This window comes from Canis lupus, chromosome 19, assembly GCF_048164855.1.
Source record: "Canis lupus baileyi chromosome 19, mCanLup2.hap1, whole genome shotgun sequence".
Lineage (NCBI taxonomy): Eukaryota > Metazoa > Chordata > Mammalia > Carnivora > Canidae > Canis > Canis lupus.
The window spans coordinates 42,955,331-42,978,334 of record NC_132856.1 but is presented as its reverse complement, the minus strand read 5'-3'; the positions used below and the strand labels follow the sequence as shown (position 1 = coordinate 42,978,334).

Genomic DNA, 23,004 nt, shown 5'->3' with positions numbered 1-23,004 from the left:
GTGTAGCCAAAACTCTCCAACAAAACCCCTCAAGACAGTGAAGGTGGCTTTCCAAAATCCTTAGCAAAGTCCCTTCACTATTTCCTCCAAGCATGAATAAAGGACACATGCTTGGAGGAAATACAAAATCTTACTTCTGGGGAATCTCCCCTAGTGATGAGATCACAGGAAGTACATTTAAGAAGTAATTCCCCGTAGAAGATATCTGCATGAGCATCTCTTGACCTGGGAATCCCAGGATCCTCTTGGCCTGGGAACGCACCATCTCTTGGAAGTTGGGCCCATCATGTCACTCTCTTTGTTGAGTTGGCCTCACATAACACTCTTTGGGAGTTCTTTTAGAAGCCCCTGTGCACCTTCCTGCCACATCCTTACCTGCAGAAGGCCCCTATGTTGTCCACCAGGTAGCACTGGCCGCCGTTGTGACAGTAACTTGGGAAGAGGTCGCACACGGATCGGCAGGAGCCGTTATGCCGCACAAAGCCGCTGCGGCACTCAGTGCCGTTCTCGCTCGGGGCCAGGTCCCTGCCCGGCTCTCCCGGACGGGGTCTGAGGGCGATGCTGCTGCCAGGGACCAACCCCAGAGTATGCTGTGGGGGGACAGCATGCCACCGACTGGTGGGCTGGCCAGGCCCTGGCCTCAGCCCAGGCTTCTCAGTGGGCGCCAGAAGGTCACTTTCATCTTCCAGGTCTCCACCTTCCGCTGCATCCTTGTCGTCATCCTCTTCCTCCTCCTCTTCCTCCAAGTCATCATAGAAGGATGTAGTGGGGTAGAAGTCAGATTCATCAAAGGGGGTGAAGTCATCGTATAAGTCAAGCAGGCTCCAGGAAGGGGTCTCTCCCCCAGTATCCGGGTGGTGCTCTGAGGTTCCTGGCGACACCGGGAAGCTCCCCAAGTCGGCGCCACGGCCCTCACCATCCAATCCTTCGAAGTAGTCGATGTCAATGATATCTGACGCCGGCCGGGGCTCCAGTGTGCCCTGAAAGGGGAACGTGGGCTCTGGCCCATGCGGGTCATGTGTGCTGCCTCCCAGGTTCAGCCAAACCTCCAAGGGGCTCTCCTTGGGGAGTTCGGGGCCTGGGCGTAGCTGGTCGCCAGGAGTGGGGGAGGGTGGTCCGCTGGCCTCTGTAGTCTCGGGGGTGGCGGGGGCCACCGATGCACGTCGGAGGGCCTCCTCCGGAGTCGGGAGCGTGGCCGGAAGGGCCTGGGTGTCGCCGCTGCCAGCCTCTACGGTCGCTCCGCCCAGGCCCGGGCTGTCAGCCTCCAGCCAGGCTGTGCCGGTCACGGCCGCGGACGCCTCCAGCGCCTCCTCTGGCCCGACCCCAGGCCCCACCACGGCCGGCTGGCCGCCAGGTGCAGTCCACGAGGTCTCCTCCTCCCCAGCAGCTGGCGGGCCAGCCTTCTCCCGCGTGCTGTTGGCACGTGGCTCCCACGCCAGGACGCTCCTCACCTGCTCTTCGGCCTCGACGGCGCTTCCGGCCTCCCGCGCTGCGGCGGAGAGAGGGGGCACCACGTCAGGGCCCCGCCCCAAGGCCCCGCCCATCGTTAGGCCCCGCCCCTCCCCGGGGCGGGAACACCCTGCCCGGCAGGTCCCACTCAGGCCCCGCCCCCGGCAGGGCCCGCAGTGTCACCGGGCGGCCCCCACCTCCCGCCCAAGGCAGAGGTTTTACCCTCGGACTCCACCCCACCTCCAGACCCCGCCCCGAAGTCGCACCCTCAGGGCCCGCCCCGCCCCGGGCCCCGCCCCCAGCTCTCAGCCTCAGGGCCCCAGCACCTCCTGGTCCCGCCCCTTAGTCTCACCCTCAGGCCCCGCCCCCCCAGGCCCCTCCCCCAGCCGGCACCTCGGTCCGCACACCCTGGCGCGGCCCGGGCCCGCCCCCCACCTTTCGGCCTCCGCCAAGCACCCCAGCCCCTCGCGCGCCCCTTCCCCCGCCCCAGTCGCTGGCAGGGCGCTGCCCCGCCCCCTTGCCACAGCCCGCGAACTCCGCTTGTCCCCGAGGCCCGCGGGACCCTGGCCCAGGGGAGGCGCGAGAGCCGCTGGGGTCCCGGTCGCGGTCGGTACCTACCCGGCGCGGCCCCGGCGGCGAGGACCAGCGCGGCCCCCAGAAGCAGCAGCAGCGGCGGCGGCCCCCGGCCCGGGCCCCCGCCCCCGGCTCGGCCCATGGCGCGGCGCCCCGACCGCTGTCCGCGGTCTGCCCGGCTGGCTGCGCCCTCGGCTCGCCGGCCGCCGCGCCTCCCGCCCGCGCTGCGGCCGTCTCAGCCCCCGATGGGCAGCGCGAGAAGCCGCATGCCGCCGCCGCCGCCGCCGTCCGCCGCTGTCCCCGGCGCGCCGCGCCTCCCCGCCTCCCGCGCCGCGGCGGCCGCTCAGCGCCGCCCCCACCCCGCCCGCCGCGCCCGCCCCGCCGCACGTAGCTCTGACGCTTGCCCGGCGCGGTCCGCCTGCCGGGGACAGACGGACCCCCGGCTCGGACGCCAGGACAAACGGACGTGAAGTAGCGTGGGTGCGGAGCACAGCGCCGTGCGGGGCGTTAGTCGACAGGTGCACGGGCGGGAGACCTGCGGGGCGGGGCGGGGCGGGGCGGGGCCCGCCCCCCACCTGCGAGGAACCCACCCGCCACGCGGCGAGCACGGAGGCGGGGGCCCAGACACCCGCAAGCTCGGGGCGGGGCTCGGCAGGGCCGCAGGGGGCGGAAGCCGAGCTCGCGCTGTGGAAATGAGCCGAGTCCGGGGCGCACGGAGCCTCTCGATTTCTGCGCCAATGCCGTGTTCGGGGCGGGGAAGGGTCTCTGGGGGGTCTGCGGGTGCGCACGGGGGCGGGGCGGGCGCCGGCAGCGCCAGGCAACTGGGCGAAGCCGAGGGCCCAGGCCCTAATCGGATCAGACCTAATCCGTCCGCAGCCAAAGCCCAGACCCCGCGCAGCCAGGCCCTCCGCGACGCATCCCAGGGTCAGGGGGCCAGACCTCCCTGAGACTGCGGCTACCCCGCCTTTCTGCTCGCTTCCTTGGGACAACCTGGCTCCTTCCTCCCACCCAGGATTCATCATCCCCATGTGTCCCAGGCTACCAAAGCTCAAGGTCCTGGGCAGACCCAAGCAGCCTAGATGGCAGCCTAGGGACGCGCGGGCTCCAGACCCTGGCGCTAGAGTAGTCTGCGGGCTGACCAAAGCTCACTGCTCAGCCAAGGACCCCTCATCCCCAGAGCCCTGCTTGGTCGGGGGTTGTGGCTAGTCACCTAGCTTATCGCCCAAGGCAACCATCCACATCTTGGTGTGTTATTGACCCAAATGATGACATTGGGGGTCACCACCTCAGATGTGACACCTACGGTATTTGAAAGGCACTCCCATTTCTGTCCCTAGGGAGCCAGCCACAAAGACAACCAAGTTGGGCAATCTATCTCCTCACGTCCTAGTGCATGTCTCTGGACGGGATTGCCTTGGTTCCAAGTGTGTTCCCACTGCAGCAGCAGCCTCTCAGGCAGGCTGCTGGTATTCCCTTCCTTGCCGGTCAGCCTGGCAAACTCCTTACGTCAGAAAGCTCAGTTCCTGTCACCTTTCCCCTCTGCAAAGTCTTCTCAGCCTGTCCCTGAAATTGAAAGCCCTCTACCTCCTTCTCCTAGTTTCCCTCTGGCCTGCAAGGCACATTATGCACAGGGCAGGCACAGGGGGGCCCCTGGAGGAAGGCCAGGAGCAGCATGAACGAATGGATGGCAACCAGGTACTCCGGAAACCTGCCTCTGTAGCTTCCTTCACAGAGGCTGACTTCTTGAGGCTCTTTCCATGGCTTCATGCTGCCTCTGGGGGACAGTAAATACCAGTTTGGAATACAACCTTCTCTGAGTAGAGGGCCGGGCTGGGCTTTGTACTTGCTGGTGGGCCACAGAGGCACTGTCCAGGCGCCTTCCAACCCCATCTCTGAGGTTTATCTCCATATTTTCTTTTCGAGCTGTGTACAAGTCTCTATGTGTTCCTTTGCTTCTCTGTGTCACCTTGATTCTTGGGTGGTGCTGGCTGTCAGAGTGGAGGATCTTGGTGCCTACTGCCTCCTTCCCCAGACCCGACTGGGAAAGAGGCCTCATGATGGGGCCTTGACGGCTGGGACAGGACTACTGCCATGATTTTCACAAGAAAGGTCTGAATGGGGCCCTTCTCCTATTTCTTTGTTAAAACTCCAGCTACTCTAGTTTGTTCCTCATTTTAATATCTTATTAAATATTTAAGTATTCTTTTAAATTCAATTAAAAAAATTTAAAGTAGGCTCCCACACCCAATATGGAGTCTGAATTCAGCACCTTGAGATCAAGAGTTGCATGGTCCACTCACTGAGACAGCCAGGCTGGCTGAAATTCAATTTTTGAATTATAACAAACATACGGTAGAAGGTAAAACATGAAATGTCACTTTCCTCAACGACCTTCTACCCTACCTTGGAGACAAATTCTTTCAACCATTTTCTTCATTTTGGGGTTTTAAATCAATGGTTGCCATTCACTTTCATTCTGATCCTCCCTAGACCTCACCAGCAGTTTAAGAACTGAGCACAGCACACCTGTGGAGTTTGGAGACACCTCCACGAGACAAATGGGAGAAGCTCCTCAGGCAATGGAGTGGGACAGGAAGAGCAGGATTCGGCATTAAATCTGCGTGACGCTGGAGTCAGTAACACGTCTCATTTATGAGAAAGTGGTAATCATAGTGTCCAGTGACAGTAGTCCTTTTTCTGGGCACAGAGGTTAGGGTAGGCTAAAAAGGGATCTAAGATGTAGGAACTGCAAAGTGAAAGAAAGGGAAATTAACTTGTCTAGAGCTTACACCCATGTTCCTCACATTTGAGTCTCGTGCATTTGGGCATCAGGGATGCTTTGTGAGGCAAGGGCTTCTACATGCCTTAGAGTTTCCTATTGGGTTTGGCAACCTGCCTCCAGTACCAAGGCAGGCACAAGGCCCATTGCCATGGCTACAGCCTGCCTCTTTGTGCATAGGAAGCCTCTAGCTTAACTAGGGGCTGCTGTCCAGGGCAGGGGCTGCTCCAGTTGCCATGGCTGGGGGCATACTTCAGTCTGGACAGGAAGCAGCATGTTTCTGGCTTTAAGTCCTCAGTAGTAACTAATTAACATTTTTGTGAATTTTTAGTTTTCCTAGTACTCTAATTTGTCCTGTTCTTCACAATCCTGCTATCTTACAACTTTGCGTATTTGCAAACTGACACTGACATCATGCTAATGATGTGGTAAGGCCGAAACTTGAGCTAAGATCTTGATTTCAAACCACTTCATTCTTGCTTCTTAATTTCAGAAGAGGAATCCAGATGCAGAGGTCAGGCCTCCCTTGGCAGAATGGAAGCCTTGTCTCTCTTCCCAGTCCCCACACCTGGGCATTTGAGTCAACGCCATGATTTCTTAACAGGCTACATACAACGTGGCAAGAATCTAGACTCGTGTCCTAGGTCAGTCAGAAAGGGCCATCTAGTATGGCCTCTCCCCAGAGGGGATATGGACTATAGGGCAGTCAGCTCTGACCATTCTTGGTGATGGGCTACTGCTAGTGGACCTTCTTGTACCATTACTGGGAAGAGGGGAAGAGCCAAGAGTCAGGGGCCCGGAGTTATTTGTGCTGACAAACACCTCCCTGCTACATGAACTCTGCACTCTCCATTGCACAATTCCTCATCCTAGAAAACTGTCACAACCTAGAGGTGGCCATCTTGCCGGGGCATTGGGTCTGCTGCAAAATTGGAAAAGCCCCTGAATTTCATTATCCCAAAGCCAAGCCAGTTGGGAGAAAGCCACACAGCACAAGCCAGCACAGCCTCAGACATGGTGCAACTAGGCTTGTATGCAGGAGTCCTGCTGTCTCAGCAGGCAACCTCTCCAGGTGGTTCTCAGAAAACTCATTGGTACACACAATAAGCAGACCAGAACAAGGAATGCCAGTCAATCTGGATGACTGTGGGAAATCCAGTGTCCGAGCCAAGCCAACCACAGAAACCAGCCTGTGCAAAGGCGCTGTATTACCCTCCAATGGCACTGCTGCTCCAGGACCACCTGGTCGTGAGGGCACCTGAGGTGGTAGGTTGCCACAGGAGACTGGGAGGGATTTTCTTTCCAGTCTTGGTTGTGTTAAGGGATGCCTATTTTATAAGTCTGCAAAAGCTGTACCTTAAGGGTCTGTAGTGGTAAGGTGGCTGCCAGAAGTGTCACCTGACTGCTCTCCATGGGTTTGGAAGGGTATAGAAAGGCCTCTGGGGAATAAAGGGAATAAAGCTGGTTTCAGTTCTTCAAGGCAGGCCAAGAGCAGGTAGAGGGGATCAGACAAGTCTCTCTCTCCTTGGGGTCCCATGAGTTGAAAAGGGCTGGGGGTTGAGTCACAGGACTCTCTCCCTTAGGCCCTACTGTCTCAGCTCTAATTCAGGGTCAAAGGTGTTTCCTAGTAAGAGAGGTGGCAGGCCTAAAAACAAGCCACAGGGAAGTCAAGTCCAGGGGGGCTGTTCACAAGGAGATCCAACATTGAGGGTCCCAGGCTTCCATTCCATTCTGCAAGGTAACTTCCTTAGATGGAGGTAATCCATTCACAGGGGATCAAAGTGCTTTCACCTTGTTCTCAGTAAATCCTTCTTCAACAAGACCAACTGAAGTCAGCTATGCTCCAGGAGTGGTAGAACAGAAAGCAGGGGCTTTACAATAAAGACCACAGGCAGAGAGGTTTGCAGAATGAAATCTCTGGGGCTGGCACTGGGCATCCAGATAAAAGGATGCTCTGATTATTCAGATGAGGTTCTCCTGGAATGAAGGGGAACCCTCAGGTTACCACACCCAGAACAGAAATCACGTAAACACATCCAATTTGCAGACTATTTACATTACCCCCCAGAAAACTATTGATTACACCATTTCTTTTTCTTCATGAACACTTGGCACAATCTAAGATAATATTTATTAACTATGGTCTTGAATTCCCCCTCACTCCTCAAGAATGTAAGTGGCCTGGAGCATAAGGGTCTTGCTTACCTTATTCATAATTATGACTTCACTGCATGCAAGGTCCAATGCCTGGCATGTAATAGCCTCAAATGTTTACTGTATGAACGGTCAGGAACCATAGATCTTGCTCTACCACACAACGTTCCTAACTAGTGGTTCTCAAAGGATGGTCCCCTGACTAGGTGCATCAGGGTCCCCCCTAGAAATCTATCAGAAATACAGAATTTAAGGGGTGCCTGAGTGGCTCAGTCGGTTAAGCCTCTGACTCTTGATTTTGGCTTAGGTCATATCTCAGGGTGATGAGATTGAGCCCACATGCAGCTCCATGCTCAACATGGAGCCTATCTGAGACTCTCTCCTGCTGCCCAACTCTCTCAAAAACCATACAACACAGTATTTCAGACTGAATACATTCTGAGGGTGGGGCTCAGCAACTTGGACATGAACAATCCTTTAGGTGACCCTGATCTGGACTGAGGTTGTAGAACTACTATCCTAGATCACATGTGGGGGAACCACTCCACAGTAAAGATCTGAGAACCTGTGAAAGACTGGCTGATTATACATGTCCTGTTATGCTTTGCAAAGAACTTGCACTCAAGTTTATAAACCAGTCTTTGGTCGGATTGGGTCAAGGGTTCACCTTCCTCACCCTTGGGAAGTACAGGAACTCTGGGAGACCCTGCCTGTCCCAGCACCCTTTACTAGAGCTCAGAAAACAAAGCACAACCCACCCAGCACACTTCTGTGAGGAGCCAAACGTTCACCTCTCTGCCCAGAATCCACTTCTTTTGCTTTGCTGGGATCATAAGCATCTTGAAAGCAATGGTTTCTTCCTGTTTTCTGCACAGGGTTTACACCTGTGGATGCTCAAAGGTTGTCCTTAAAATAAAGGTTTATAGAACCAACCAACCTCAAGGCCTGCCTCCAAATTGGGGCGGTCTATACTGCATCCTGCCAAACATTCTCTAGCCTGCCAAACAAAACTACCCATTCTTCTCTTGGGGGTGCCAGGATATTGGTCACACTCCCTTCTTCACTTTGGCCAAGGCACATTTAACTGTATGCTCCTAAGTATCATGAAGGTGGTCAGTCAGGAAGCCCTGAATCCCTGAACTCACTGCTGACTAGGACCAGATGTGGCTGAATATTTAGGCTCTTCAGAGGACACATGAAGAGACTGGTGTGTGAATGCAGAGAATGGGACTAGAATCCAGAAATGTTCCATTTATTCGATGAAAAAGAGGGAGATTAGGTCTTCTTGATCCAATTTCCTCCATCTCCCAAAACTCCCTCCCTTCGTTTCTCCAAAATAACAACACACTGAGAAACAGATTTGTACAAAAACCACGTATTATTCCCCCCACCCCCCCCAAATTGGGTGGCTGTATTACAGGAACGAAACCAGATCAAAGACATGAAAAGAAAAAGTCACCACTTATATTGAAACATAACAGTGTTAAGAATTCAGGTATTCTGTAGAATTGTTACCAGCATAGTAAAAATATTTCCACCTGGATCTTTTAAATTTGAAAGTGATCACGTTAAAGACCTGAGGTTACAAGGGACCACAGTATGAACCAGAATTCCATTTTCTTTCTAAGACCCCAGTGGAAAAGATAAGTATTTGGAATGCGTTTCCTTTGGGAAAGACTGGCAGGAAAGAGGGAAAACCCTGGCCATTGTCAAAAGGCACTGGGATCTTTCTGGAGGCAAATGCATTGGAACTAAACTCCAGCAGGAACAAGCTCATTTCCACTCCAAGAGTCCAGAACACACACACACACACACGGAACAAGGTCTCCTTGGCTCCAGTATTCTGATGGTGACCAGGGCCACCTGGGTAGAGGCAACACCTGAGGGTTTGAAAGGCAAATCTTAATTGTGGTTTTATTTATTTATTTTTTGCTTTCTGATACTAAGGAAAAAAGAACTGAGGTGTTTTACAAACACCTCCCTATACCCTCTCTTATGTAAAGCTTTACAGAATATATAGAAAAAGATATCCAAAAGGTGTTCCTTTGCATTCTAAATAATGAAACTGCCACTTGAAAATGTGATGTGAAGAGGCCAGGTACTTTGGAAATCAAGCTCCACCAAACACAGCCGTCCCCCATCCATGGAAGGATAGAGGGGACGGAGGAAGGACAAGAAGAGAAAACCAAGAATTCTCAAGTCATTCATCAGCAGGGGTAGAAATGAGCTCAAGTTAAGGCATTTTTGTGGCTCCTCATCTGGAATGGCATTCTGATCTCCCAGTCTGAGTACCCCAAAGTTCAAAGCATGATGCTCTGATTGCCAACTGAGTTCCTTGGTGCCCCCAGAATCTTCCTGATAACCTTGCGACAGATGGAATGTGAGATCTCAGGAAGGGAAGAGAGAAGGTACGAGAGGCCCTTGATCCTGCCCCACTTCTCCAATCCCATCCCAAACCTAAAGTACCGCTTCACTAAACCCCACTCACCCTGGACTGCAAGAGGTAGTTTGGGGACTTGAACCCCCAGCCAATCCTAACCAACTTCCATGAGCTAAAATGTTTAGCACTATCTACTCACTTTTTTTTTTCCCGTTTTAGAGTTTTTTTTTTTTTTTTTTTTTAAAGGCGGGGCAAAGAATGAATACAAAGCAGTGACTAGTGGACTAGACTCACTGGGTAGTCATTGCCATAGGCTCTTAAAATGTTCCTGGCTAGTCTAGGGAACAAAGGAATGCCTCCCCCAAGCCCCACTCCTAATCCAACGAAGCACCTGCATAGAAAGCCAGAATCGGTGGGCCTGGGGAAGGAGTGGGTCTGCTCTAATGCTTGTGCATACCCCTACCGGGGACTAAAGGGGCGTGTTCTGCCACACAGGGTGGAGGTCCTCACATTCCTCACCAGGAATAAAATCAGTGGGGTCCCGTCCCCATCTCTTTGAATTTTGGTGTGTCTATGTGGGGCAAAAGTCTCATGCAACTTCACCATCAGCACCAATCTTAGCTCAGATTAGCAGAAATAAGGTCACTTATAATGCCTTTAGGTTTGTCCCCTCTGGCTATTCCCTCTGCCCATCACCATTTTTTGGTTCCTATGAACTTAGGATGCTCCCATTTAAAGCAACAATGACAAAAGAAAAAAGAAAACATAATGATTATAAAGCATTATCCACATAAGCATAAGACAAAGCCAAAAACTGCAGGAGAGCAAAGACAATAGACATAAAATTCGAATGTTGATAGGACCTGCAGAGAAACTGTCAGTATACCCCACACCAGGATGGGGGGGGGGGGGACGCAGGTTACCATTAGGATGACCAGGGCGCACTGTCACTGCAGGCTCCCCGCCTCCCGGCAGGCCGGCAGAGGACCTAACACAAGAGGTGTGGGAGCACGGAGAGGGGTTGGCAAGAGGAACAGGGAAATATGGGATGCGTGCTTGGGGCCGCGAGAAGAAAAATCCTAAAAGAAACCCAAGGAAGCTGAGGAACTCAAGTCTCATCATCTGCCCGGCAGCTGGCGGCGCTGGGTGTGGACGCTGTCCCCGTCTTCCAGGCTAGGGGGCCGCCGACGCTGGAGGGCCTGGAGCAGGAGGCGGAGGGACTCCATCTGCAGGCGGTGGTGGTGGCGGCGGCTGCTGCTGCTGCGGCGGAGGGGCATCTGCAAACACATCCAAGAGGGACTTGTCATTGCTGGAAACAAGGGCTTGGGAGAGAGCCCATTCAGAGAAAAGTGATATAGGAAGGCATTTTCTTTATGGCAGGCAATAAACGCAGCCTCTGAGGCACTGCCGCTACCGCGGCGGGCCATCCGGATCAGGTCCACGCGAACCTCCGGGTCTCGGCTCACATGCTGAGGTGTCTGAATCTGTCCCAACCTCCTTCGAGGCCCAGCCCTTCCAAGAATCACTCCAGACCTTTTCAGAACTTAATTATATTTTGATTTTATTGCATTTTAATGGTTCTAATTTTATTTCTTCAGTTAAATGATAAAGCTCCTTCCTGGGCAAGTTCTGTGTCTTCTTTCTCTCACAGTGCCTGGCCTAGGTGGGCACAAAACAGATTATCAATAACTTCTTGCGGATTAAGTGTCTCCACCAGGGTCAGAGAGCTTCACTCGAGGCAGCTGCTGACAAGCTGGACAGTCCTGGGAGGCCCCACAGCTCCTGAACTGCAGTCCTTGGATTTTTGGCCAAAACTAGGTCAGGTCCTGAAGGGAACAATTAGTATGAGTGTCTGGGGCTCTTTCCTATTTCCACTTTAGCTGCTTAATGTATAGAGGAACCCTAGAGATTATTTAATCCAGGGTTCTTTAAACCTTCTGATTTTGTCAGAAATGAAAACATATGAAACAATTTAAGTACGGCCTTGCTTACCAATCAGTTCACCCAACCTTCCCCCCAGGAGATTTCCATCCAACTACTAAAGCTCTTCAAAGCATTCTGAAGCCCACTGATCTAATCCCTTCCCTTTCCAGCGAAGGAATCTCAGGCTGGAAGAGGGGAACCACCTCACCCAATGAGGCCTACCTGGGATCTGAGAGCCAAGTCAGCGGCTCAGAATCCTGGAAACACTCATTTGTGGCAGGAAGTGGGGGAAGAGAGCACCTGAAACTCAAACCCTCTGTAGTCTCAAGGTGCTGCTCCAAGTGCCCTTCAGGATGAAATCCTGGACAGTGCTAAAGACCAAGGATACTGTTTCTGCAAGGGATGGCAAACTGGTCAACCCTCTTGGCAGGCTAGCATGTTTGCATACTGCCTGGAAGGCAGCGAGGTTAAGTGTTCTCTTGCCAAGGAAAAGAAGTATCTGCTAGACTTCAATCGCTAAGCAATGACTCAAGGGAGATCATGTTTTTCTACACCCAGCTATACTGCTGTCTCTTCCATGCACCTGCACTGTTCTAGCCCCTAGGGTCCAAAGAGAAATGAGATATGCCTGTGTGCAGACAGCCGCCTCCTGGCTCTGGGAAGTCTCCCAGAGTGCTACAGTGTATGCAAAGCACTTCAGAGTCTCACATACCTTGTAAATCCTATATAGTAACATCTACTTGTTCATTTCTTGTTTTCCCAACTAAAGCCCCTGGAGACCAGGAATTCTTGAGTCCTAGCTCTCTGTTCTGTGATAGAAGCTAACTCCTTGGCACATACATGAACCTGTAAATGAATCAGGATCACAGATGCATTTGGAATACTTGCATTTTGGGATCATTCTGAGAAGATCTACAGGAGTAAAGGGCAGGGCAGAGCTTCTGAAGTAGGCCTCTGGAGGCTATGATTGGGAAAGACCAAGGGGTGTACTGGAGGAAAGACCTGGCTTCACACATACTGTCAGATAGACACGGCTCAGTAGCACTTGTGCCTTCTCCACAGAGCCTGCTAGGACCTCCACTTCCTTTTCAACATAACCCCTCAATACTGCTTCTACTAAGTCGCTACTACCAATATCCCAGAGTAGCTACAAGAAACTTGTTATTTCTGCCTTAAACCGATTATTTCCTTCTCTGCACCCTCCACTTTTGAACCCTGTGTCCATAACAAGCTCCTATAGGAAAACAACCAGCAGCTGTGTGTATCTACCAAGATTCAAGATAGACGGGCTTAAACAGGAGTGGGTGAGGAATGTCTTTCTGGCCTCCCCACAGACCTCAGTGTTGAGAGTACACAACATAATGGTTATTGCACACGAGGCCAAACAACTGTAAGTATTTGCAGTCATCATCTGTGCACCTGCTCTTCAGGGGTGCTGCAGAGCCCTAATCACAAACCGATCTTCTAGAACCTACTGTCACAGGCTGCACTGTCCATGGACCTGCTAAACTATAAATCTAGAGAACAAAGCCCCATCTCTTGTCTCCAGCCCACCCAGAGAGATACAAGGATAATGTTTCCCCCCACCATGCTACTTACACATGCCATTAGGTGCCGTGAGTGGTACCCGGGGTCCTAAGATGTTTCCTGGCATTGGAGGCATACCAGGAGCGGCTGGGCCACTCCCAGGGGGGTGGATGTTGGCTGCAACAGTGGGAATCATGCGGCCTGGAATGGGTTGCCCAGGGATCATGGAACCTGGACCTGGCATCTGACCTGTGGAAGGAGATTTAAAGTATTATGGTAAGTGTACTAGGAAGAAAGAGATCAATTCAATGCTCAAGACTGCTAAATACAAATACCTAACCCTCTGAAGGATTTGAAATACCAACAGAGCCATAATCTGTAATAATCTCTATGTCCAGATTTTCATTTTTTTTTTGGAGGAAGAAGGATAATGGGGCAGTCTATGGAGTCAAAGAATACCCTAAACCCTGGTATAGGCAGGTAGCTGTAAGAAGCAACTACAAGAGCACCCTAAAAGAAAACATTTGTTTTGGTTACTTTGGGTGGATAGTGGATTGTTATACATCTTCCTGAGGACACAAAATGCCAAGCACTGACCACAGGGGATGGAGAGGATCTTTACAGCAAGTTAGTGTGCACTCTGATGATAGCAGCTAAGTTAAGTCTGAGCTTCACACGGGGGTGGGTGGGTGGGGGTGTAGTAGGCAAGAAAGGGTATTGGTCACAACTGTGAAATCAACATTATAAAGGAATCCTAATCGGATTTCCAAGTCCTGTTGAAATAAAAGTCTCTCCTAACCCCCACCATGAAGCACTGGCCCTGGAGAAGCACAGAGATGGTGGCTGGTGGGGGGTAGGGGGCAGAGCAAGAAAAATGGACAACCCCTTCATCTCTTCCTGTTGGTTTGAGATTAATGAGAGGAGAGACTAGACACAAGAACAGTAAAATACCTCCCGACTACAGTTTCACACTGAGCCTTTAGGATTTTTAGCAAACTTTCTCTGTAGAGCCAGACAGTAAATATTTGGACCTTGCAGAACATATGGTCTCTGTCACAGCTATTCAACTTTGTCACTGTAGCATGAAGGCAGTCACAGATGACATACAGGTGTCACAGATAACAAATATGTGAGACTGTGTCCCAATAAATCTTAATTTTTATTTATATAAGATTGATTATTTATTTATTTATAAAGATGATAGACAGATAAATAGATAGATTTATCCATTTATGAGAGACACAGGCATGGGGAGAAGCAGGATCCATGCAGGGAGCCTGATGTGGGACTTGATCCTGGATCCTGGGATCATGCCCTAAGCCGAAGGCAGACGCCCAACCACTGAGCCACCCAGGTGTCCTGAGATTTTATTTATTTATTTATTCATGAAATACACAGAGAGAGAGGCAGAGACACAGGCAAAGGGAGAAGCAGGCTCCTTGAGGGAAGCCATATGTGGGACTTGATCCCAGAACTCTGAGACCATGCCCTGAGCTGAAGGCAGATGCTCAACCACTGAGCCATCCAGGCATCCCCCAATAAATCTTTATTTATGGACTCTATAAATGTGAATTTTGCATAATCCTCATGAGATATAAGCATTCTTCTTTTGAGTTTCCCCCAACCATTTAAATTGTAAAAACCATTCTTAGCCTACAGTCCATACAAAAACAGGAGATGGGCCAAAGTTGGCCCACAGGTTGTAGTTTGCCAATCCTACTTCAGATATGAATATTTCTTAGTTCTTAAAACTCAGTGGTTTGGCTGCTGGGCTTGGTTTTCAAGAACTACATCCAAAGGAGAATATTTTAATGGGTACAGATCTAGGCTGAAACGTATGCATGTGCTTCCTTTTTCTCTCTCTCTTCTCCACCCTCAGCAAATTATACTCTCTACAGAATAAGGAAAGAATCTATGGTGTTTCGTTATTATTTTTTTAATCTAGGGATTTCAGTATCTCTGTAAAGGTCAGTTGTATGAAACTAAATATGTTTCTAGACATAGTTCTGAGACAGCTGGAAGAAAGAATGCTTTAGGTCCAATCTTGGAAAATTTGGGAGATGGGACTGATAGTTACCAGTCAATTACAACATATAAAGAAGTACTGGAGACAACTTAAGGGGAATTCTCTGTCATTGTTAGAAAAAGGCCTGTCTTAAGGGAGACACATAAAGTTTCAAGCCTCACACCATCTATTGCCCGTGTCTGTTTCCTGACCCAGGCCCTTCACTACTGGGGGGTTTTAGTGAAAAAGAACTCCACAAGTTCAAAAGTTTGGGGAAGAGGTGGTCTACTGCCTTTCAGGGGCAATTTTTATAAAGCAAAATATATCAACATTTTACCTCAGAATAAATAGGACAGCAAGTCTGGGGACCTCAGGCCCACCTTTCTGTGCTCTATAATGCAATCATGGGAGAACCCAGCAGAGGAGTCCCCAAGATCCATCCACTAGAGGACAGCTTGGTCAAACTGCTTCAGAGAATGCAAGAGCAAGTACTGGACTCACTGCTGGGCTAACACAGCCACCCACTCTTACACCAACTGACCACCAAAGCCAGAAGCTGTTGGGTGCCTGTGCCACAGTGCTAGGACACATACAGGCAGTAGTGAAGTCTATCAACCTAGGGAATGACAAGGGGATTAAAGGAACAACTATCTATCAAGTATGTTATACATCATTCCTCCCACAGATGTACAGCATGGCAGGCACATCAAGGGAAAACCACAGGAGGAGCAAGCCAAAAACCTGAAACCTTCCAGTCAATTGAGATAAGCTTGTAGACGACTTAGGATTTTAGATGATGTGCATCAGAGTGAAGAAGGGGGTTAGAGACACGACAGCAGCAGACTATCCTAAGCACAAGGCCCCACCTGAGTTAAGAAATCAGAAAATAATACAAGTGTCACTCCCGTTATTCCTCAGAGCTACCACTTCTTGTGGCATCTTCATACTCACCACTCTCAGAGGTAGGTACCTGCATCACCTGGTTATCTGTCACCTGCATTTCCTGAGGAGCAAGAAGCTCAAAAAGGTTCAAAAAAGCATGCTCAAGTAAAAGCCACATAATCCACAGTGTGCCTACAGCAGTAGGGCTGGATGAGCCCAACACGCAGAATGAGGTTGGGGGCTTGGTGAAAGGTTCTAGAGAAGGAAGGAATGTGGGACTGATGGCCTGTGTGATGGAGAGCTTGAAAAAGAGATGCAGAGGAGCTGGAGCCTAGAGCAGAGGCAGAGAGCTTCTGAAGAGAAGCAGGGGCTACATGAGGGCAGCCTGAGTAGACAGAAGTGGGAGCTGACGGGTGAGGGGCAGCACCCCACAGGCAGCCTAAGAATGGGTGAGAGAGCAAGGCAGAGAACAACTATGCAGCAGGAAGGAGAAAGAATATGACACGCAGAGCACAGTGAGGATGAAGTGGAAATGATGGACAAGGACACCTGCTTTAGGAATGGAAGACACAGGACCAGTCAATGGAAATCACGCACTCGGACCAGCCAATACAGCCCATGTCTACTGGGGTGGTGCATACTGCCTCCTTCTTCCAAGTTCAGTCTAGACAAGAGGACTTGAGAAAGTGAGGAAGAATATTTTGCCAGCCCTTCTCAGATCTCTCTCCAGAAAACTGAAGAGAGTAGTAAAGCATGCCTTTACAAACAAACAAACAAACAGGCCAGGAATGAGTACTGGGAAGGAAGGAAGACAGAAGAGCACATCAAGTGTGTGCTCACATAAGTGGAATGACACACAGCCATGCAGTCCCAACTGCTTCTCATTTTTAGCAGTAAGAAAGAGGTTTATGCTCTGACGTGAAAAGCAAGGTGTGGGTTGCTGTAACTCCTGGCTCAGCAGTGGGCACCCCTATCAGTGACCATCATAGTATCATCCTCAACAGGGAAAGTACAGATGAACTAACCAGACTGTTTAGTTAAACAGCGTCATCTTACTTCCACTTCACACCAGCCAAGATGCAATGTTCTTGGGCAAGTCACTGAGGATGCCCAGAGCCTAGGTTTCTAGATATTATACAGAGTGAAACTAGATTATCTGCCCCACTCCTACCCTATGGCTTTCTGTATTATCAGGGAAATTGTTTATTATAGTGCCTTATTACATCACTGGCTCCTCCAACATGCTATGAGAGCAAGTATTTTCATTTTATAGAGAGAAAACAGAAGCTCAGAAAAGTTAAAGGACTTCTTATAGTCACAGAATTTCTAAGAAGTATCAGATCCAAGTCTTCTGACTCTAAATCCAGTTCTCTTTGTACCACATTCTGTGCTCAAATTAAACAGTTCACTGTGAAATGATTTAAAATAATAGCTAGCATTAAAAAAAAAAAAAAAAAGTGCCCGAGTAGTACAGTCTGCTGAGTGTCCAACTCAAGTTTTGGTTCAGGTGGTCATATAGGGTCACAAAATTGAGCCCTGTGTTGGGCCCCAGATCAGCAGAGTCTGCTTAAAACTCTCTTTCCCTCTCTCTCTGTCTCTCCCCTGCTTGCACTCTCTCAAATAAATCTTAAAACAAAAACAAAAAATTAAAGTATATACTTTAGTTCCAGCCACCCTGTTTTCCTCTTTCCTGTATCAGTTATAAGATTACTCTGCTTTCTGCAGTAATGTTTTAAAAAAGATCTGTTGGGGGAGTGGGGTATGGGGAGTGAGCACTCACATATGAGTAGGAGTGGGGCAGAGGGAGAGCATTTTCAAGCAGCTCCATGCGGGGCTTAATCCCATGTCCTGAGCCAAAACCAAGAGCTGGACACTTAACTAAGCTACCCAGGTGCCCCTGAAGTAAGTAATTTTTTAATTTAACAAACATTATGGCACCCTGCAGTGGGCTGGATGGTGACCTACCGCCTGCAACCCCGCAACAGATACGTAATACATGTTCTTTATTTATTTATTTTTTTAAAATTTATTTATGATAGTCGCACAGAGAGAGAGAGGCAGAGACATAGGCAGAGGGAGAAGCAGGCTCCATGCACCGGGAGCCCGACGTGGGATTCGATCCCAGGTCTCCAGGATCACGCCCTGGGCCAAAGGCAGGCGCTAAATCACTGCGCCACCCAGGGATCCCCCGTAATACATGTTCTAATACCTGGAACCTGTAAATGCAACCATATGGAAAAAGGGTCTTTGTAGATGTCATTAATTTCAGGACCTTAAGATGAGGAAATCATCCTGGATTATCTTGGTGGGCCCTAAATCCAATGACAAGTGTCCTTTTTAAGAGACACATGACCGGGCAGCCCCAGTGGTGCAGCAGTTTAGTGTCGCCTGCAGCCCAGGGCGTGATCCTGGAGACCCTGGATCAAGTCCCATATCAGGCCCTCTCAGCATGGTGCCTGCTTCTCCCTCTGCCGGTGTCTCTGCCTCTCTCTCTTATTCTCTATGAATAAATAAATAAAATCTTAAAAAAAAAAAAAAAAGAGACACATGACCATAAGCCTAGGAATGCCACTAGTCATCAGAAGCTGGAAGAAGCAAGGAACAGAAGATCCCCTAGAACCCCGGAAGACAGCAAGTCTTGCTAGATAATGAACTTCTAGCTCCCAGAACTGAGAAAACACGTTGGTTGTTTTAAGTCACCAAGTTTGTGAAGAGGAGACAGGGGAAGTAACTTGCCAATGTCATAAAGTGTAAACAGGAAGGCCTAGATCTGATTGAGTACCTTGGTTCCAGAGGTGGTGCTTGTAACCACAGTGAACCCTGTGGATAAGGGTCTGGAGGAGGGAGTCCACAGATGGTAGTGCAAACCCTATTGCCACTAAACGGATGGGTCAATTCTTTGACTCACATCCAGCTTGAGAAACAATTCTTTGACCAGCAGCTTAGCGTGGGGGAGTTCCAGTGGGGAAATAAACTATTCAAGAAATATTCTGGCAAACAGAATTAGCTGCAGATTGACAGAGACCCATGAAGTGATGCCTATCCAAAAGGCACCGGGCTAAGCCTGAAGGCTCTTGCTGGAAGGCCCAGTGGGGCCATTTCCAAAGCTACGTGCTCAGTAGCAGTGGCCTGTTTACCTATTTCCCTATATCTTGATGGCAACAAGCTGTGATAGGGCAGCTTTAGGGTTTTCCAAGGCTATAAGTACAAGGGCTGCACAAAACTTCTTTTTCTCGCTATAAATTCCAAAGCCTTTTGAAATCCAAAGTGTTCCCACCTTCCTGTCATAACAGGACAATAAAACCACTGGGACATATGTGTACAGTATACAAGAGAACAGTGACTCCTTAGGAGAGGTAGCAGCAAAAAGGAGGAGCTAGAGAAAAAACAATTTACTTCTGGTTATGGGACTTTGTACAGGCAAACACTTCTCAGGAAAGCAAGGAGTACTAAGAGTGGGTGATGTTCCCATGCCACCCAGAGGTGACTGCTATCACACCCTATACGACTCACAGTGCTGAGTATCTAGGGCAGTGGATTTAGGGAACAGATAACAAGGAGACAGGATATCATTCTGAGTCAGGGCCTGCCATTTGCCAGGCAGTGAGTTATTTCATTGAATCCTCTAGGTTGTTGGGCAGATTGTGAGACAGGAAGAATCCAGTTTCAAGATAAGGAAACAAAGTCTCAAGGGACTGGGTAATTTGGCCTGAGTTCCCAAGGAGTAGAGACTGAGTTGAGGTTCAAACCCGGGTCTGTCTGCCCTGAGGCTCATTCTCTTTTCCTTAATACCTACACCACCTTGCCTTGAAGGAGCAGTTTTCTCCTTCTAAGAGCTCATTTCTAAGGATCAAATTTGAAATGGGGCAGAATTTAAGAGGGCTGGGGAGAAGATAATTAATTTCTCATAATGCAAACTCTGTCCATTTCAAACCTAAACATTCCTGTGCTTTTTCTAGTGTCTGACAAAGGTCTCGCCACTTTAATAAGGATGACAATGTCTGAATGCCCTGCCATGATCTCTTACTAAACATGAAGAAAGCCACAGGTGCAGACCTTACCAAACAAACTAAAGGATGTATCTCTATGTTCTGCCGGTAAAAAATATAAAAATAAAAATTAAAAAAACAGGTATCTCCTTCCCTGGTAGAAAGGGAGGTGAGAGAGGGAGAGAGAGATGAAACATGGCTTCAAAACTGTAGCATCAAAGCAAAAACTGGTGGGAGTTTGACCTACATACAAGCTTTTAAAAAAAAAAAAAAAAAAAAAAAAAAAAACAACCCAGCAGGCATCTGAGGCCTGAAAAATGGAAAGGTTTGCTAAAATTAGGTTTAGCCTAGTGGAAAAATCCCTCACACTCTCTCAGGTTTATTAGATCTTTCCCTAAAGCATTCCGCCCATCACGCCTGGTGGAATATTTAAGGATTTTTATTATTTGGGATGGGAGAGGCAGGTGGGAAAAGAACATGGAACTAGGAAAGGGAGCTTGTGAATTTCCAATCTTGAGCACATTTCATCGCTCCTTTTCTAACCGTCCACAGCACATCCTCTGGCTGAGTGCCCTGGAGAACGGAAATAACACAATCAGGGCCAAGTGAGGGGAAGCCCAGGCTCCTCGGGGACTGCTCCTCCCGCAGTGGCTTCCGGGGGGCGCCCGCGACAGACTCTCTTTGTTGGAGACTGGGCCCTCACTGTTCTCTTTGTGAGGGTAACCTGCTACTCCGGAAAGTGGTTCAACAGCCTTGTTATCACATGATGCAAGCAGGACCAAAGGCACAGCAGATAATAAAAACTTGGCTTTTCCCTTTTTGGTGTAGGGCTGTGAGTCCAGGGGGTGGGCTGGGAAGGGATTACTGTCTGGAAGCACGGTTTCCCACGGGTAGAGTTGTGTAAGTGGGTTTAACTTGGGGGCTTAAAAGCCAAGTGACTAATGTCTTGGTTGAAATTTCCTTAAACAACCAACATTTTACTAATTCTAGTTTTATCATTAAAACATCATCTCTGTGGAGCGAACACCTGGGTGGCTCAGTTGTTTAAGTGTCTGCCTTCAGCTCAGGTCATGGTCCTGGGGTCCTGGGCCCGACACCATGTTGGGCTCCTTGTCGCGGAGTCTGCTTTCCTTTTCCCTCTGCCCCCACTCCACCTCGCTCATGTTCTCTCTCTCAGATAAATAAAAAAATAAAAAATAAAAAATCATCTCTACCACGTCCAAATTCTCATCAATTCAGATCAATTCCTATTTTGTTTGTTTCAGTACTTCTAAAAATTTTACTATTAACCACAAGGAAACTATAAAGGTACAGAAGCCAACATGTCCTTTTCCTTTTGGTTTTCACTGAGAGGCTTCCCCAAGGCAGGCAGCTCGTTCCAGATCCATGACAACTCCAGAGTGCCTCCTTTACTCTAAATGCCCAGCGGAGGGCAGAGCTTCGCTGGACTCACATAGTAGATTTCTGTCATTTCCTTTTTTTTTTTTTTTTTAAGATTTTATTTATTTATTCATGAGAGACACACACAGAGAGAGAGAGGCAGAGACACAGGCAGAGGGAGAAGCAGGCTCCATGTAGGGAGCCCGACATGGAACTTGATCCCGGGTCTGCAGGATCACATCCTGGGCTAGAGGCGGCACTAAACCGCTGAGCCACCCGGGGCTGCCCGTGTCATTTCCTTTTGACTCAACTCACTTACCGGTTATGTTCCTGTTAAGAATGGGCTGAGGCTCTTCGGAGGACTGACATGAAAGAAGACCTCCAGGAATCAGAGGTGTCTTCTCGGCTCAGGTGAGCAGCACTACCAAGAGCACCTCAGGAAGAGGCAGCCACACCAGGCCACTCTCCTTGCTTCCCCACGTGCTGTCATGGATACTATAGCCCAGGGCATGGTTAAAGGATATATGCATATGCTCACGACTGTTCACCTTGTGCCATCTGGAATGGTAGTTTTACAGGGAGGACTAGAAAATGAGTAATCTAGAAATCACTTAATGAAATCACAGTCTTCCAATTTAAATGAAAATATAAAATGCAGTGGTGTGTACTTTATCAAGATTAGCAAAACCTAAGGGCTATAGCTACCTCCAGTGTCCATTTGCTCACCATACACAAGAAACATATCACTACTGTACATCCTTTGCCTTTCTGTTTGGTAGTGAACAGACCAAGCTGGGACACTCTGTCAGAGACAGGAATAAAACCAAACCTACGCAAAGCTGGAGTTCCCAGGTTAGAAGCCCAAATAAGAAGAGCCTAGGAGAATAAGTGAGAACAGCATAAAGACAGTATTCTCTATACAAAAATTTAAGTATCGGAATGAATTAAGGGGTGGTAGAAGAGGAAAGCTGTGGAGGTGCAAACTAAACAGAATATATACTAGTGTTGGTTTATACCAGCCATTCTGGGGCCCAGGCCCACATATCTGACAACCTGGCAGATTTCATGACATTGAGCCTCTATTTTAATGGGCTCTCCCACTAACTGATGGACAGTTTTGTGGAGAAAAGATTACATGGGATAGATCTATGTAATTATACTAACTCTAAATCAGAGAGCTGGATATATTAACTGCTCAGTGATAAATTTGTCTTGACCTTCTAGCCAACTCCCCAACCTTGCTGACTTTTCAGAGGCTGACTTCCCCCCCTTCCTTCATTCACCATAAATTCTGGCCAAATACCAAAAGCTAGCCAAATGACCTGGATAATTATCCTCAGCTCCTAACATAAATGAAGTGTCCTATATACTTTTCTAGAACTTAGGAAATAATAGGTGGAAGGACCAAACGCAAAGTTCTTAACTGACACCCAGAGTAAACCAGAGACTGAGGTTGAACTTCACCTAAAATCCTATCCATTTCCTCACCTGTCCTGCTTTGAAAGATCCCTTTAAGCTGATTGCCAGAATATGGTACCCAAGATTCACCTGCTAACAAGCAGCTTTTCTATTGGATTTAATTTTACATGTGAACTTCAAAGCACCCCCACAAATGGGGCAATTATGAAAAAGGTTACCTTGAGCTGCTAGAATGCTCGAACATTGCAAGCATATAGATCTGTATGACCATTCTGGGACAATCTTGGCAGCATCTACTAATGTAAACATATGCATATCCTATGACCCATTATAGATACTTTGATAGACATAGGCATACATTTCTGTTGTGTGTGCTCCAAGACATGTGCTCACATATGTTCATAGTAGCACTTACTAAAACGAAACCAAAACCTGGAAACTAATCAAACGTCCATCAACAGGAGAACAGACTAATAAACTGGGGTAGAGCTCCACAATAGACCACACACAGCAAACAAGAGGAATAAACCTGCAACCACCGACA

The 23,004-nt window shown here is 49.1% G+C and overlaps 2 protein-coding genes across 10 annotated transcripts in view; both read right to left on the bottom strand.

Moving 5' to 3' along the window:
- CSPG5 (chondroitin sulfate proteoglycan 5) overlaps positions 1-2,208 on the bottom strand; it is a 31,385-nt gene extending 29,177 nt beyond the window's left edge. For 3 of the 4 annotated variants that reach the window (XM_072786420.1, XM_072786421.1, XM_072786419.1), the window contains exons 1-2: positions 2,068-2,208; positions 376-1,489 (exon numbers count right to left, since the gene is read on the bottom strand). In XM_072786420.1, the coding sequence (XP_072642521.1) occupies positions 376-1,489; positions 2,068-2,164 (1,211 nt within the window). In that variant the 5' untranslated portion in view covers positions 2,165-2,208. The remainder of the gene's footprint in view (positions 1-375; positions 1,490-2,067) is intronic. The other variant, XM_072786418.1, reaches the window with a different exon arrangement.
- A 6,106-nt stretch (positions 2,209-8,314) lies between these two features.
- SMARCC1 (SWI/SNF related BAF chromatin remodeling complex subunit C1) overlaps positions 8,315-23,004 on the bottom strand; it is a 171,253-nt gene continuing 156,563 nt past the window's right edge. For 3 of the 6 annotated variants that reach the window (XM_072786412.1, XM_072786414.1, XM_072786417.1), the window contains 2 exons: positions 12,858-13,034; positions 10,091-10,612 (listed from right to left, as the gene is read on the bottom strand). In XM_072786412.1, coding sequence (XP_072642513.1) covers positions 10,509-10,612; positions 12,858-13,034 — 281 coding nt within the window. In that variant the 3' untranslated portion in view covers positions 10,091-10,508. Of the gene's footprint in view, positions 10,613-10,869; positions 11,162-12,857; positions 13,035-23,004 lie in introns of those variants that run through there. The other 3 variants (XM_072786415.1, XM_072786416.1, XM_072786413.1) reach the window with 2 other exon arrangements.